The 15,214-nt window shown below is 49.2% G+C and overlaps 1 protein-coding gene across 15 annotated transcripts in view; it reads right to left on the reverse strand.

Annotated features, from left to right (window-relative positions):
• Window positions 1–6,587: 6,587 nt before the first annotated feature.
• Window positions 6,588–15,214, reverse strand: part of Rnf44 (ring finger protein 44) — a 17,448-nt gene continuing 8,821 nt past the window's right edge. For 4 of the 15 annotated variants that reach the window (XM_010622115.3, XM_010622114.3, XM_010622113.2 and 1 more), the window contains exons 2-12: window positions 11,800–11,941; window positions 11,456–11,675; window positions 10,883–11,050; window positions 10,284–10,460; window positions 10,033–10,194; window positions 9,830–9,951; window positions 9,432–9,519; window positions 9,227–9,348; window positions 8,994–9,093; window positions 8,798–8,839; window positions 6,588–7,248 (exon numbers count right to left, since the gene is read on the reverse strand). In XM_010622115.3, coding sequence (XP_010620417.1) covers window positions 7,090–7,248; window positions 8,798–8,839; window positions 8,994–9,093; window positions 9,227–9,348; window positions 9,432–9,519; window positions 9,830–9,951; window positions 10,033–10,194; window positions 10,284–10,460; window positions 10,883–11,050; window positions 11,456–11,675; window positions 11,800–11,897 — 1,458 coding nt within the window. In that variant the 5' untranslated portion in view covers window positions 11,898–11,941 and the 3' untranslated portion in view covers window positions 6,588–7,089. Of the gene's footprint in view, window positions 7,249–7,360; window positions 8,840–8,993; window positions 9,094–9,226; window positions 9,349–9,431; window positions 9,520–9,829; window positions 9,952–10,032; window positions 10,195–10,283; window positions 10,475–10,882; window positions 11,051–11,455; window positions 11,676–11,799; window positions 11,942–15,214 lie in introns of those variants that run through there. The other 11 variants (XM_010622118.3, XM_010622119.2, XM_010622117.2 and 8 more) reach the window with 11 other exon arrangements.

Consider the following 15,214-nt stretch of genomic DNA (forward strand, 5'->3'; position numbering starts at 1 on the left):
TAGTTTTACCTGTTCTTAAAATTGGCATCCATGTTGGGCATAGTGGCACACAGCTGTAATCCGAGCACTTGGGCAGTGAGGCTGCAAGAGCTGAACAGTGAGGCGTTGTCTCAAAAAACAAACAAAAAACTGCATATATATGTGAGAAAGATTTTAAAAATTGTTTCCCTGATTAAGCTTTAGTTCTTTTTCATGATAGGAAAAAGAATTCATAATCCCACACTGTCCAGAGATACCCATTTTAATGGGATAATAGTATTAAAAGTATATTATCTTCATTTAACACATTATTATTATTAATTATTATTATTTGTATTAAGCATTGAATTCAGCATCTTGCACTTGGCTAAGGCAAGCACTCAACCACTGAGTTACATCCTCAGCCCAAAATAGACAATTCTTTTTTAAGGGCTTTAACAGCAGTTCATTGAATGGATATATCATTAATTGATCACGGTCGTTTTTATGCAATCAAACTTGTTGCTTTCCTAATAGATTGATAAATATCGCTCTAACTAAATGTGTACATCCATATTTATTTTCTCAAGGAAAAAATCCAGGGGTTGGGAGTGTAGCTCAGTGGTAGAGTACTTGTCAGCATAAGCGAGGCCTTGGGTATTTTGTTTTGTTTTTGTAGTACTGCAGTTTCAGCCCAGAGGTGCTCTACCACTGAGATGCCTCCCAGGCCCTTACTATTTTTAAGACAGTGAGTGACTTGCTGAGTTGCCCAGACTGGCCTCAGACTTAGGATTCTGCCTGGGCCTCCCAAGTAGCTAGGATCACAAGTATGCATCTCTGTGCCCACTTGAGGTAGTGGGGTTGAGCCCCGGCACTGCACCAAACGCACACACACACACACACACACACACACAAAATACTAAAAGTGAAGTTGCTAAGTCAAAAAGGGATAGCCAGGCATGTTTGTGTAAGTCTATAGTCCCAGCACTCAGGAGGCTGAGGCAGGAGGCCAGCCTAAGCTACATAGTCCAAGGCCAGCCTGAACTGTCTTGCATAGCAAGACCTTGTCTCAAAATTATTTATTTTTGACTTTAAAAATGTTTGTGTTATCTCCAAATTGTGGTCCAGAAGTTATCCTACCAGCAGCGTTTGAATGTGTGCTCAGCATCTCACCTGTCATAATCTCCAGAACCTTTACCCTTTTAAACTGCTTGCATCTCTATCTTCCCTCTAAAAAGGGTTGAATTGAGCTAGGGATTTAGCTCACTGGTACCACTGCCTGCCTTGCAAGTGCAAGGTCCCAAGTTCAATCCCTGCTACTAAAAATAAATAAATAGGCAGGCTTGAGTCCCCTCTGCCAGGACAGTTCATGAAAACTGCCTTCTACTTGCGCTAACCTTTTGCAATTGAACTTTCATTTCCACTGAGCATCTCTTATCACCGTGACTTCTAATTACCATTTTCATTGGCCTTTTAACAAGACCTTTCTTTTGGGGTGGTACCTGGGATCAAACTTAGATCTTTGCACTTTGGGATCAAACTTAGATCTTTGCACTTGTGAAGTCTACGGGGGCACCACTGAGCTAAATCCCCAGCCCTTAATAAGACCTTTCTAAATGCAAAAGTTCCCCTGCTGGTACCTTATCTCTTCCCACAGATTGGAGATCAAATTACATTAACGAAGTCACACTTTGTCCTGGAGCCATTGAGTAATGAGCAAGAGATGATGTGTGTCATCAGATTTGGGGCTGGAGATGTCCAGGTCCTCTGATAGTTCCCTAGACACACTATGCACTTTCCTACCTGTAGATGGACAACTGATACTCAGGAGGGATGGCTTAAAGGATGTGCTGTCAGTTTCTGACTCCTCTGACTCCCATCAGGCCATGTGACTGGTCTTTCCAGATTTTTTGTGGGGGTAGAGTTGAGAGAAGAGGGTCTCACTATGTAGTTCAAGGTAGCCTGTAACTCACTTGATTTTTCCTGCCTCAGCCTCCCAAGTGCTGAAATTATAAGCATGCACCAGAATCCCATGGTCCAGTATAATCCAGGTACTAGCAAGGAGAGTAGGCATAATTCATAACAGGCATGGCCTACCAGTGCAGATATGCACTAACTCTACACACACCCTGATTTTTTGTTTCATTTTGTGTGTGTTTGTTTGGAGACAGGGTTTTGCTATGTAGTTCAGACTGACCTTGAACTCACTATGTAACCCAAGCTGGCCTCAAATTTGCAATGATCCCCCTGCTTCAGCCTCCCAAGTGTTGGGATTATAGGTGTGTGCCACAACATCTGGGATAGCCTGATGTTTTACCATAGCAGTTAACTCTTGATGCCTGTATTAAAGGTTTTCAGTTGAAGCAACAGACAGGAAATTACTCTTACTAATTTAAAAACATGTTAGAAGATGAGTTGGGTTCTGGAATTGAAAGCCAGACCTCAGAGTGAGTTGAACACAGCTGTGGGGTCAGGGACAGCAACACTGCCAAGGCCCACCTTCGAGATGAAGAGGGAAGCAGATTAGGTTTTCTGGGCTCAGATACACTCCATAGGATGAAATAGAGCCTTGTTTTAAAATTGCAGAAAAGAGGGACTGGGGATTTAGCTCAGCGTTTCGTTGGCCTACCTTGCAAGCACAAGGACCCGAGTTCAATCCCCGGTACCAAAAAAAACCAAAAACGAAAAAACAAAAAACCTCTAAAATTGCAGAAAAGGATAAAGTAACAGGGCATGGTGGCATGCATATACAGTACTTGTAACCTCAGCATTCTGAGAGGCTGAGATGGGAGGATCATAAATTCAAGACTAGCAGGGCAACTTGGAGATTTAGTAAGACTTTTATAAAAGCCAGGCTAGGGCCGGGGATTAGCTCAGGTGGCGCTGTGCCTGCCTCCCAAGTGCAAGGTCCTGAGTTCAACCCCTGGTACCAGAAAAAAAAAAAAAAAAGGCCCTAAATAGATACAGAAAAGTATCAAGAAGAAAATTACTTCCACTCAAAATGATTAACAGTAATAGTTTAGCATATTTGCTCAGTTTTTTCCCCTGTGGGGAGATATATATATATTTATTTATTTTGGGGGGTTAAAAACTGCAAAACAATGCATGGCCAGGGATGTGGCACAATGGTGCTGATATAGGGAAAATAAACCTGCTAGACCTCATACACCAAGTTCATGTTTCCCAGAGTCAAAGAATAAATTTTAAGGAACAACAGAGGTTAAGAGTAGGAAAAAATTATTGAGACAGATAACTTCTAAGACAGGAGGGACCTAAAAGAAGGTTGCTATGGACCCCATTTCACAGAGGAAGTTCTATAGAGCAAAATCATGAGATGGGTACAAAATCATGAGGCGGTTACAACATAGGTTAAAACTGTGATCGACCAGTGAGAGTACAAGTATAGCCTTTAGGTAATATTGATCCAGTGAGGGAGCAGGTCATGTAGCAAGTGTACATGGAAAGAAATACTTTAGCAAGGGATGGATCAGGAGGTCCTGGTCACCCACCTGGGTGACTGATGTCTATCTAGACTTTATTGGACCAGGTGAGTATAATCTTCAGTTTATTGCTTATCCCTCAGGGAGACATGTAGGCCTGGTCATTCCAACTTTATCTTGAGGCCTGGCCTTTGACAGATGCGCCTAGTCCTGTCTGACTGCCTTCAATATTTCTACCTAACTTAGCTGTCTGCAATAGTGCTGTGCTGGCCTAGCATGTGTGAGGCCCTGGGTTCAACGCCCAGTGCCCAAAGTAAAAATAAAAATGTTTATGCCAAAATCCATTTATGCTAGGCAGATGTGGCTGACAGGTAGCTGAGCCTGGACTCCAGCTCTGGTCCCACCAGACCTGCTGTGATGCTCAGTGCGGAGCAGCAGTGAGTCCTCTTGTGTCAAGGGTATTTTTCAGAATGTCTTTTATCAAAGCCTTTGTCTGGGGGAGAAACAGCACAGACCAGGGATTTGTCCTGACTCAACTGAATTATAGAGGATGCCTTTGGCTCTTTAACTTATTCTTCATGGCCCTTGTTATACACTGAAATAATTATTCACTTGTACAAGGTCAAGTCCTCTCCTGGAAAACTTAGCTTCTGGAGGCAGGAGCTTCTCTTGCTCACCAGGGTACATTCAGTACCTAAAACAAGGCTTGTGTTGGCGCAGGGCAGACGCACTTAGCCAGCTTTGTTGAATGATTTTATTTGACACACACGATATGCCGCACACCCCCACCATCTGAGGAGCCAATGGCAATCCCCAGAAAGAGTGTCTAGGCTTTTACACTCTTCCTGTGCCCAGAGAATTTTGAAAGTTCCTCCTGTGGTCAAAACTCAGGACAATGAGGCCAAAAGTGAAGAGAAAGCACCCAGGTCTGGACTCCAGCCTTCTGCCTCAGAACAACTAGTAGCATTTTACCCTTCAGAAAGATGTTGCCAAGATCATCAGCTGTTGTTAATAAAGACACACTTCACTGCTGCTTCACCCCTTCACACGGCGCTCACCATGGGCCAGGTACCACTTAGTTGCCACCAAGTGGAGCTTCTGATGGAAAGGAAGGAACTAAAACAACACACACCTGAACACCCACCATACCTTCAAACAATTTCAGCCTAAAGATAATGATTTGTTACATTGGGCCTTTATCTTCTCTTTTTAACGACAGGTTCTCCCTCCTTTTCTTCTTTTCCTCTCTTTCTTTCACACAATTTTGCTATGTGGTTCAGGCTGGACTTGAACTCAGTATGTATCCCAGGATGGCGTTGAACTCACAGCGATTTTTCTGCCTCAGCCTCTTGAGTGCAGGGATTGTAGACTTGTGCCACCTTGCCCAGCTTTGTTGGGTTCATACAACTTTCCACAAAATTTTTATTTTGTAATAAAATAATAACTAGATTCATTAGAAACAACAACAACAACAAAATACAGGAAGGTTCTCTATACTTTTAGTTTTCCTGAATGGTAAAGGCAGGAAATTGACAGGTCCAGGGTATATCTCAGTGGTATGCACATGCTCAGCATGTTTTAGCTCTACATCCTCAGTCCTCAGCACCAAAAATAACACACACAGAAAATAGGCATTGGTACAATCTATAGGTTTCACTGATTTTACATGGATTCACTTGCGTGTCTGTCCCACAGGCAGATGTGTGTAACCACACAAGCAAGATGCAGAACTGTCTGTCACCACAAAGGACTTCATCACGTCACCCCCCCTCCTTGTTCCTTGTTCCCCATTCCTAACGTTTGAAAGCCACTACTTTGTGTTTAATCTCTGTTGTTGTAATTTCAGTATGGAGTCATAACTCATGATTGGCTCATCATCCTTCCCTTGATCCACCCTAACTGTTGTATATACCAAGAGTTTGTTCCTCCGTATTGCTTAGTATCCCATAGTCTGGATGTACCATAACTTGTTTAACCTTTAGAGGACATTTGGCTTGTTCTGAGTCTGGAACTAAGACTATGATCATTTGTGTACATGTTTTTTTATGAACATATTTTCATTTTATTGGGAAATATGTCCAGGAGTGTAGTGATTTTTTTGTCTTTAGTTTCTTGAGACAAGGTCTCACTGTGCTGTGTAGTCCAGGCCATTCTTAAAGCCACAATGTAGTCCACACTGGACTCCAACTTGTGGCAATCTTCTTGTCTCAGCCTCTTGAGTGCTGGGATTACAGGTGTACACCACATTTGGCTGTTTTGGGGACAGGGTTTTTCTGCGTGTTTCAGGATAGTCTTGAACTCACTGTATGTCCCAGGCTGGCCTTAAACTCACAGCAATTCTCATGTCTCCACCTCTTGAGGTAACAGGCATGTGCCACCATGCCCAGCAAGTGCATTTATGTCCCTCCCCACCATACCTGCAATCAAACTCCAGGACCTTGTGCCAGGCAGCTGTGGCAACACTAAGCTACATCCCTGGCATGTTTGTTTATTTATTTATTTATTTTTGAGGCACTATGTAGTTGAGACTGACCTGGAACTCACTATGTAGTCTAGGCTGGTCTCAAACTCACAGCAATCCTCCTGCCTCAGCCTCCCAAGTGCTGGGATTACAGGCCTGTGCCACCACGCTGAGCTATTTTTTAATCTTTCTTGAAGGCATGCAGGTATCACCCAAGCTTGATGTGAAATCATGTCTTTAAATGACAGAAAATGAAGATACTTTGTTAATCCTTCACCATTTATTAAATCAGACTACCTTTCTTATGACAGGCCCTGGCACCTAATCTGGTCATACCAGAAGAACCTACCTCAGTATTTATTTTGCTGTGCTGGGGATCAAACCTAGAAGTCCAGTACTTTAATGTAAATGTCAGGAACACTAATGGAGCCCCCCACCCCACACCAAATCAATCAGATAGAATCCTGCCTAATTGGAATGTGAGGCAGATGGCCCAGGAAAAGTAAGCACAGAACCGGCTTGGCAGGAAGATTGCTCTTCATGAGGAGGTGCTGGTGCTACTACCCCAAGGTTCCAGGGCCCAGAACAATCTCTGTGCCCCTGCCCAACTCCATCCCATCCCTGTCCTTAGCCTGCTGTCATTCCCCACCCCTGCTTCCCACCAAAATAATACAGGCAGCCAACCACAGCTCAGGCAGTACTTGGTATACATCATACATTTATTAGTGAATATCCCTCTGAAATCAGCAACAATATTAAAAAAAATAATGATTGCACTACTTGGTCAAGCAGAACTAGCAACTTTCATTTTAAAAAAAGTACAAATCTGTTAAAAATTTCAATCAGTATACACATATATATAATACAACATACTAGTTATGTTAAATGCTACAAACCAATGTGAATCCAATGGAATGGAAAAAACCACACATTTAAGCTTTAAGAACCATCTTTTCTCTATATATTAGCATTTTCTCAAATACATACATGGGAAAAATGAGGTAACTGTAAAATGTGCAAGGAACAGGGCCCCCAAAATTACATATATTTATATATATATATATATATATGTAATTATACGTATATAAAAACTTTCTAACAGAACACAGGCGCTGGGCCCAGCCAGGGCTGGGGGAAGGTGCCCACTGTCATGCCTAGGCCAGAAGTTGGTAAATAAAAGAGTAAACAATGACAAGCCCCCACCACAGGAAATCATTGGTAACATGGCATCTATAGCAAGGTCAGCAAATCACAAACAATCCTAAATAATTGTTTCATAAATCTTTTTTTTATGATTTTTAAAATGTTGTATCCCCCCCAGTAGCTGCTTGCTGGAATCATTGCTGCAGACGACACAATCCGTGAACCTGTTTCCGCCTGCCCCAGGAACTGTAAGGGTTTTGAAAACATTTTGTTGGGGTGAGGAAGGGAGGGGTTGGAAAGAGTGGTTCTGTGTAAAACATGTGGGTTTTCAACACTGTTATAAATATAGAAACGTCACCTGGAATTATATACAGTTAAGACTTTGGGTTCTCCACAGGGGTGGGACCAGGCTGAGGGGTCCCATGGCAGGCTGGGGTGGGAGGCAGGGGGCCAGGGCCGCTGCGGGGAGAACGAGGGTGGTTGGAGCATCCCTGAGGCAGCAGGCGCCAAGGGCTGCCTGCTAGGATGTGCCGGCCCCACACGCGGTTCGTTCGTTCAGGGCAGCAACCCCAGCTAGGGGCAGAAGAGGAATGGGACCAGGGAAGGAGGGTGGGGAGCTCAGCCAGACCCTAAAGGGCCCCCCTCCAGACTTTGAAGGGCAAGAATCAGGCTGGGAGGGGCCTCCAGGACTGAAGGTCCCCACTGTCCCTGAGCCTTGCCCTCTTGGGATGCCTTGGAGACTCACCTAGGCAGGTGGGAGGTGGACCCTGGCTGGAGAGGGAGAAATGCCCTGAAAAGCGGACGGTCCCAGTAGGCTCTAGGGACATGTGCAGTACAGTGCATGGCAGTTATCAGCTGAGCACAGAATCCCCCAACCCTGCCCTCTGACTGCCGGCTGCCTGGCCCTGCCCCTGCCCCAGCTGCACATATATGCAGTCTAGGTGGCACCGCCTGACCCTTCTCTGCCCCCTGGGCATTCGGTCCTAGTTGATCCCTGTACCCCCAACTAAATCAAAGGAAAAAATGTCATAAATATCCACACCCCCAAATCCTACATGAAATTTTGGGCCAAATGAATAAACAAAAACTGCTGCTCCTCACATTCATGCAAAATGACAGAGGGGAGATCGGACATGGGTCTGGCCCTGTCACTGGTGAACACAGGGACCCCCTCAGCATACACTGCCCCGCCCGGGCCCTGTCTCCATTTGTTCAGGAGGCCCCACTGGGACGCCCTCCAATCTGAGGTGAGGACTGGTGGCCTGACTCTTCTGGGGTCAAGCAGGACTCAGCCCTGGGGCTTAGGAAATGGCCTCATGTCACCATCTATCCACTATCCACACACCTGGAAGTGCCACTGGGGCGCGGGGTGGGGTGGGGACAACATTTCAGTGCAAGAGACCAGGTGACCCAGTATAGTGAACTCTTTGCCCACGCTGAGGCCAAGGACCTCCACCAGCCACAATGGGGGAGAGCCCTGGCTTCCAGTGCCAAGCAGATAAAAAAAAGGGACCCAAGGGCAAACAGGAGGGAGACTGAGTTGGGACTCCCCAGGCAGCTCCGTGGTGGCAGATAGGCAGGCAGATGAGGAAAGGAGTCTTTGGAGCTTGGCAAATGCAGGGGCTTATTGCAGGGGCTTCTCGCAGGGCTGACCCTGGCTCCAGCTCTGGAGATGCAGGTGGGAACAATGGGACAGGCCTGGGCCATCCCCTCCCTGGGTCCCCCTCAAGTTTCCAGAGCTTCGGGCAGGGTTCTCGTGGGCAGCTGTGGGGCCTCACTCAGCCTCTCTGGGTACCTCAGAGGCGTCAGCCCGGCAAATAGGACACGTCCGGTTGGCCTAAAGGGAGCAGCCGCAAGTCAGGTTTCACTCTCACCTGGTTCTTTCTGTTCCCCATGGAGCCAGAACTTCTGAATGACAACAAGGGAAAGCCTAGGCCTGCCCTCCCCGTCACATGGGAGGAGCACCCAGGACGCAGCCTGGGCTGCCTTACCTTCAACCACTTGTCGACACACTTGGCGTGGAACTCATGGTTACAGGGGAGGACGCGGAGCAGCTGCCGTGCCTCGAAGTCACTGAAGCAGACCACACACCTGGAGCAGGGTAGAAGGGTATCACTCCTTCGCTGACAGCTGAGGGAGGGCCCAGGCCATGGGTGAAGCTCCCTGAAGGGATCTTCTCATAGCCCAGTTGTTCAGGGGCAGGAGATGGGGGCGTGGCACTCACAGCGTCTGCTCTGACTGATGGCCTTCTGGGTTAAAGCGATAAGATGGGAGCTGCTCTATGTCTGCTTTGGTGAGGCCTCGGGGCTTGGCATCTCCCAGCCGCTCGGCCAGGTTCAGGAGGGCCTGGAGGTGGACAGAATGGAAGGTCAACAGCACCTTGGCTGGAGTGTCCCAAACACCACCTCCCAGCAGGGATGCCACAGGACCTCATAGTTCTCCATCTCCACGTCATCCACATCCAGATCCAGGCTGATGGTGGGCCCCATCGCTGTTGGCGACATTGGCAGCATGGAGCTGGAGGGGCAGGTGTGGGGGGACCAGGGTCAAGGGCAGTAGAGGCAAGGGCACAGAGTAGCTCCCCTAACTCCTCCACAAAAACAAAACCCAGAGCACTACACACTTCACACTGGGCACTCCAGGAGGGGCAGGGAACCCAAATGATGTGTGTGGGTGTGCGTCTGGCTGTACAGCTTGGTGGGAGTACTACATGGGTTTTAAAATCCCTGCGTACCCCAGGGTCTCTGGGGCTGTATTTGTGTCTGACTATTGGAGGCCCCAGGAGAACAGGTTGTCCCTGCTCTGGGGCAGATGTGCTAGTACTTACAGGAAGTAGGGCAGGAAGCTGGGGTAATAAGGTGGTGGGGGTGGGGGCGGGGGTGGCGGCAGCGGCTGTTGCAGGCGGTATCTCTGGGTGCTCAGTCTCCGTGGCATCATGTGGGAGTACGGCTGCAAGAAGGGGGCCGGGTGCAGGTCAGCCTGCGGGCCTGCCTCCCAATTAACCCAGGTGGGGTTGGGGGTTGCACTCACCATGCCAAAGGACAGCTCCTGGTGCAGTGGATCATGGGGCAGATAGTGCAGGGGCACTGAAGTGGACAAAGCTGGGCCAGGGGCAGAGGTGGAATAACTGAAGCCACCCAGTGGGTGCTGGTCCCCCCGCAGGTCCACATCATTATCAAGCCGCTGCAGGGGCTAGACAGGGCAAGGGTGGACAGCCAGCCGGTGACAAGGCAAATCCCCACCTTCCCCTCTAGCATCAGACCCATGCCCCACACACTTACCATACGTGGGTGCTGGGTCTGCAGCGATACAAACTGCCCAAGAGGTGCCATGTGGGCAGGTTGGGGTGGTGGAGCCGGCGGTGGAGGATGCAAGATATAGTGGTCACTGGAGATGAGGTGGGGGTAGGTCTGGTAGGGCACAGGGAGCTGCTGCATGGTGCACGCCTGGATTAGCTGCTGAGAGAGGGGGGCTGGAGAATATTCTAGGCTCTGGGCTGGGTCTATGCTTGTGGTGAGGACTGGGGGCCATACATCCAATCAAAGGTCCTCACCGAGAACACAAACCCAGTAGCCACACTGGCTCTGGTCGTCCCATCTCTGCCCTAGGCCACCCAGATGGAACACGGCTGTAAAGGGCCGTTGTTCCCACTCCAGGGCCTATATGCTAACATGTAAGGCAGGCACTAAGGTATAGGGAAGTACTTGAACCCTGAAATGCTCTGTCCCTGTGTGAGGATACATACACGCTTTTCTGGGAAGGGCTGTGGCCGAGAGCTCAGGCACTCTGACAGTCTAGGTGAGCACTATTTACTCAGTTCTGGGGTGCCAAGTTCCTCGGAGTTGCAAGGGGGCCAGGAGAGGAGAAAGCACCCACTCACCGGGGGTGGGAGGCAGCACAGGGGGTAGTGCTGCCCGCTGAACATCACGGAGCATGCTGGGAGCTGCTGGGCACTGCAGCCAGGGATGTGTTGGCCTGTAGGCAAGGGGAAGCCTTGGGTGGTCACTGTAGTGACTGTGTAGGACAGAGGGACAGGTCCCTGGTGCACCTGTGAATAGAGAGAGCCGGGGAGCTGTAGGGAGGTAGCCGGGCCACTTGTACTACCCTAGGGAGAAAACGTCCTGCCAGGCTTAGCTGTTCTGTCCCTTCTCCAGCTGGGACATAACTAGGAATAGACCAGACTGTTCCTGGCAAAGGCAACCCAGGGAAGAACAGCCCTTTAGGAGTACGAGTGGTGTCCAGTTCTCCTAGGCAGTCATTCACTGTGTCGCCTGAGGGAAGTGCCTCCCCTTCCCCGGGCCTCAGTTTACTTAATGTAAAACAGGGCCTATCATACCACCCCTAAATATGCGATGAGTTAAGCCAAGGGGAATCTCATCTTTGGGCCTCTGCTTCTCAGGCCAGCTTGTCAGAGACTGGGGAACAGCAGTAAGTGGGAAAGTGTTCTGCCTACCTGCTCGTGGAGGTCAACCATGAACGGGCTCTGCTGGGTAGCTGGGTGCAGCATTCGGGGGCTCCCGCCGGCAGGAGCCGAGGCTCGGTGCTCCTCTATGGGGAGGTGTGGTGGTCGGGGCCGCGGCTGCTGGGGGGGTAAGTGCTCATCCCGGGAAGGTGGGCTGGCCAGGGGGCCCTCGTGGCCGGGGCTGTACCACAGAGAGGAGGCCCTGGTAGGACTGATGGGGCCATTCATGCACAGAGCACAGCGGGAAGCCAAGGTGCTATCCCTACGGGGGTGAGAAGACAACCCAAACCCAAGGCTTTACCCCCAAGCACCAGGGCTGGAAGACTCATTCCTACCTTCCCCAGAGCTGGCCTGGAACACTTCTGGGTCCTGCAGATTGACCTACAGCAGCAGAGGGTGGCCAACTAGTCACTGCCAGCACCCATGGTTGCATCAGGGGGGCAGGGAGGTGGATGGGCTGGGCCGGGACTCACAACCCTAAGAGGTAAGAAGAAAAAGAAATGAGGCCCAGAGTAATTCAGTCACTTGCCCCACTAGGAGTTGGCCCCTGTGGTGAGACTGTAGGAGCCAATGGCATTCTTTATGGAACAGGCCCTCCTCTAAGCCCTGGGGTACAGTGCTGACACACCAGGGCCAGGCTCTCAGCCTGTAGGGAACCCAGGTCTCATTTTCCTGCCCTGTGAAATGGGATCACATCCCCTCAGAGTAGAGGTTTGTCAAGTTCAGAGACCTGGTCTGCATGTTTCTGAGCCAGCTGGCTCCAGGGCACCTTGACCTGGGGTGAGGTTTAGGATAAAGACCTTCTCTTGCCTCAAGTTGATTTCTAGGAAGCTAAGGGCTCATACCAGGGGACGGGGACCCCAGTTTCCTCCCTTCCAACTGGCTGATTCAGGAGAAATTCCAAAGATGACTGCAACCCAGGTCTTCTCCCACCATTGCTGGGTAAGAGGTTCTGACCTGGTTCCTGGCCCTGGGGGCCTTTTAGTCCAAGGAAAAGCAGCATTCTTTTTTTCCTTAGCCATTCCCACAGTGTCTCCCCAAGTGTGACTTCCATTAACTCTTCAATGAAAATACTGTTAACCCATTTTACAGGAGAGAAAAACTGAGGCTCAGCAAGAGGAAGAGACTTGCTCTAGGCCACACAATCAGTGTGAAACCTAGGAAATAAGCCAATTACAAGCCTGTCCTTGCACCCTACCGCTGCCAGGAGGACTGGTAGGAGGCTTCACTGAAGGTGATATAAGAAGCTGGCCCACTGGTAGCCTGCTGGGTCTAGCAGCCAGGTCCCTGTTCTGGGGACCCAATACAACCCTCAATGTGGAAGGTGGGGCCTACTGAAAAAAAAGGGAAGTAAGGACCTAAGACAGGAAGTGGAATAGGCACAGGTGGGGGTAGTCTCCTCCCTAGGGTCAGAGCAGAGGTCCAAGTGGGGGAAGCTGAGGGCTCAGCTCAACAGCAGGGTTCATTAACTTCAGAAGCTTGGGCTGAGAACCTGCCAGGGAAAGCTCTGGAATCTGTCAGGCCCTGCAAAGTTGAACAGTGCATCAAACAAGGATAGCTATTTTCTGTTCCTCCTACACTGAGGCCCCACAAATCTATGCATCCTTGATACCCAGCTTGAAACATTGTTGACACAGCCAGGAGCCAGTGTAACTGTCAGCTTAACACCTTGTTCCTTCCTATGAACAGCAGCACAAATTATTTCTTCTGTGCTGAGCTCTACAAGCCTGGGCCCTAATTCTCAAAACCAGCCTTTCACAGGATTGTCCCTGTTTTTCAGGACAGCATCTGGCCAAGGTCACATAGCTGGGAAATGTATGAACTAGAATTCACACACACTTTTCCTGCTCAGGGGCTTGGCACTTGGCAGAGAGGGTGAGTAGGGGCCAGTGACCACCTTTTGTCTAGCATGGGGCAGGCCTAGTGCAAGGTCAAAGGCCACACAGCTTGGCAGTGCTGGCACTAGTGCCAATGATTACAAACTGGGAGATTACAAAACAAAAAAACCAACAAAAAACAACAACAACAAAAAAACCTGGGCTCTTGTGAGGGAGAAAAATGTGGAAAATCTGGTCCCACTGGGCTTCATTTTAGGATGAGCTTTCTCTCCAGGTCATCCCAGCCCACTGTCTGCCTGCTCAGCATAGGTGAGTAAATTTGTAACCTCTGACGAGCAAGTGCACATCCTTACATGGCCTTACTTCTTGCAGTCAATCCAGCCAAGCAAACAAAGAACAAAGGGTGCTGAGATGAACCCCCCAAATAACTGAAACAGACTACAAGCCCACCCTAGACCTTCTGGGTTAGAATCTTCAGAGGGCTGGGGAACAAGAGCACCTTGATTTTTTAACCAAATTCTCCAGCAATTTCTGGGTGCAGCCAGGTTTGCAAACCTCTGCCCTAGCAGACCTGAGATCCTGGGAGCCCAGTTAATAACAGTCAGAACCATGCTATTTCCTGTGTGCCTTATAAAACACCATTAGAGGTAAGGACATGGAGTCTCAGAGATGTCCAATCAGCTGGAGCTGAGCATGCTGGGACATGACCCCCGTGACCAGTAAACACCCAGAATTAGCCACCCAGTTAGTGGTGCACAGTGGTCCCCACTGCTTCTCTTCTGCCAGGCTGTCTTCTGAGGCTGGGCAGTGACAAGACTCAAGGGAGTTGATCTCAGAGTCTCTGGCCTGTGGGAATCTGGCCAGCCCCCTAACAAAGGCACACACTCTTCAGGGAAGGAAAAGTAGGTAAGGAGCTGAGAAACCAGACCAACAGAGAGAAGGGCCTCTAGTTATAAGGGGTGGTGACAAAGACGATCTATCGCCTCACAGTCCCATACTACCACTCCCAACATCTGGCAAGAGCCTTGGATGAAAACTTTGGGTATATGGCTTCCCCTGTCTGAGACTCAGCTTCCTCATCTGTAAAATGGGAACAATCCAATCACTACCTTCCAGGGCACTGTCAAGGGGTGCTCCAAAAGCAATAGCAGAAAGAAAGTTTACTTTGCTGAGGTGTGAATGATCATTATTAAGAAATAAGATATGCTGGGATCCATCCCCAACCCCAATGTCTGTGGGAGTATCCCAGCTGGGAAGGGAGGGGCTCTTGGTCCTTTAAAGTCCTAGCAGGAACAGAAGTGGCGAAGAGGGAAATATACCCATTTCACAGTCAGCAAAACTAAGGCTCAGAGAAAGAAGACACCTGCCCTACAACACAAAGCCAGAGAGGAACACATCAGTCTTGGCTGATGTCTAGGCCACACTCTCCCAACTCTCATCCACATCAATAGCCTGAGAAAAAAACACTTCATTTAACTCTACTCCTAGCTATAAAGGAGGGTGGGAGAGCATTCTCTTCTAAGAACCTGTGAGTAGCTCTGCTACAGACAGAAGTGAAGCTCATTTGGAACTAGGAACTTGCTCAAGGTCAAACAGCAACTCCCTGGCTGGGCTTTCCTTAAGGTTTATGTGACCACATTTTAACATTTCCATCACTAAGTCCAGTCTTGCCTGGAGGCAGACACCTCACTTCGTAGCAAATTCCTACATCTACCCACAGCCCCGCCAGCCAACTCCACCACCCAACTCCAGAAATCCAGAGCCCCAAGCAGCCTCCTTGACCCTAACCTAGGGAGCCCCCACCCCCCGCCCCCGCCCCGGTCACTTGAGCCTGAGTTCTGTTGGCAAGAAGCACTCCCTAAAGGGAGATGGGCAAAGTCAGACTTAAGGAGCATGAGTACCTGCAGGCAGG

Source organism: Fukomys damarensis, unplaced genomic scaffold (assembly GCF_012274545.1).
Source record: "Fukomys damarensis isolate Sample0158 unplaced genomic scaffold, DMR_v1.0_HiC HiC_scaffold_9, whole genome shotgun sequence".
NCBI lineage: Eukaryota > Metazoa > Chordata > Mammalia > Rodentia > Bathyergidae > Fukomys > Fukomys damarensis.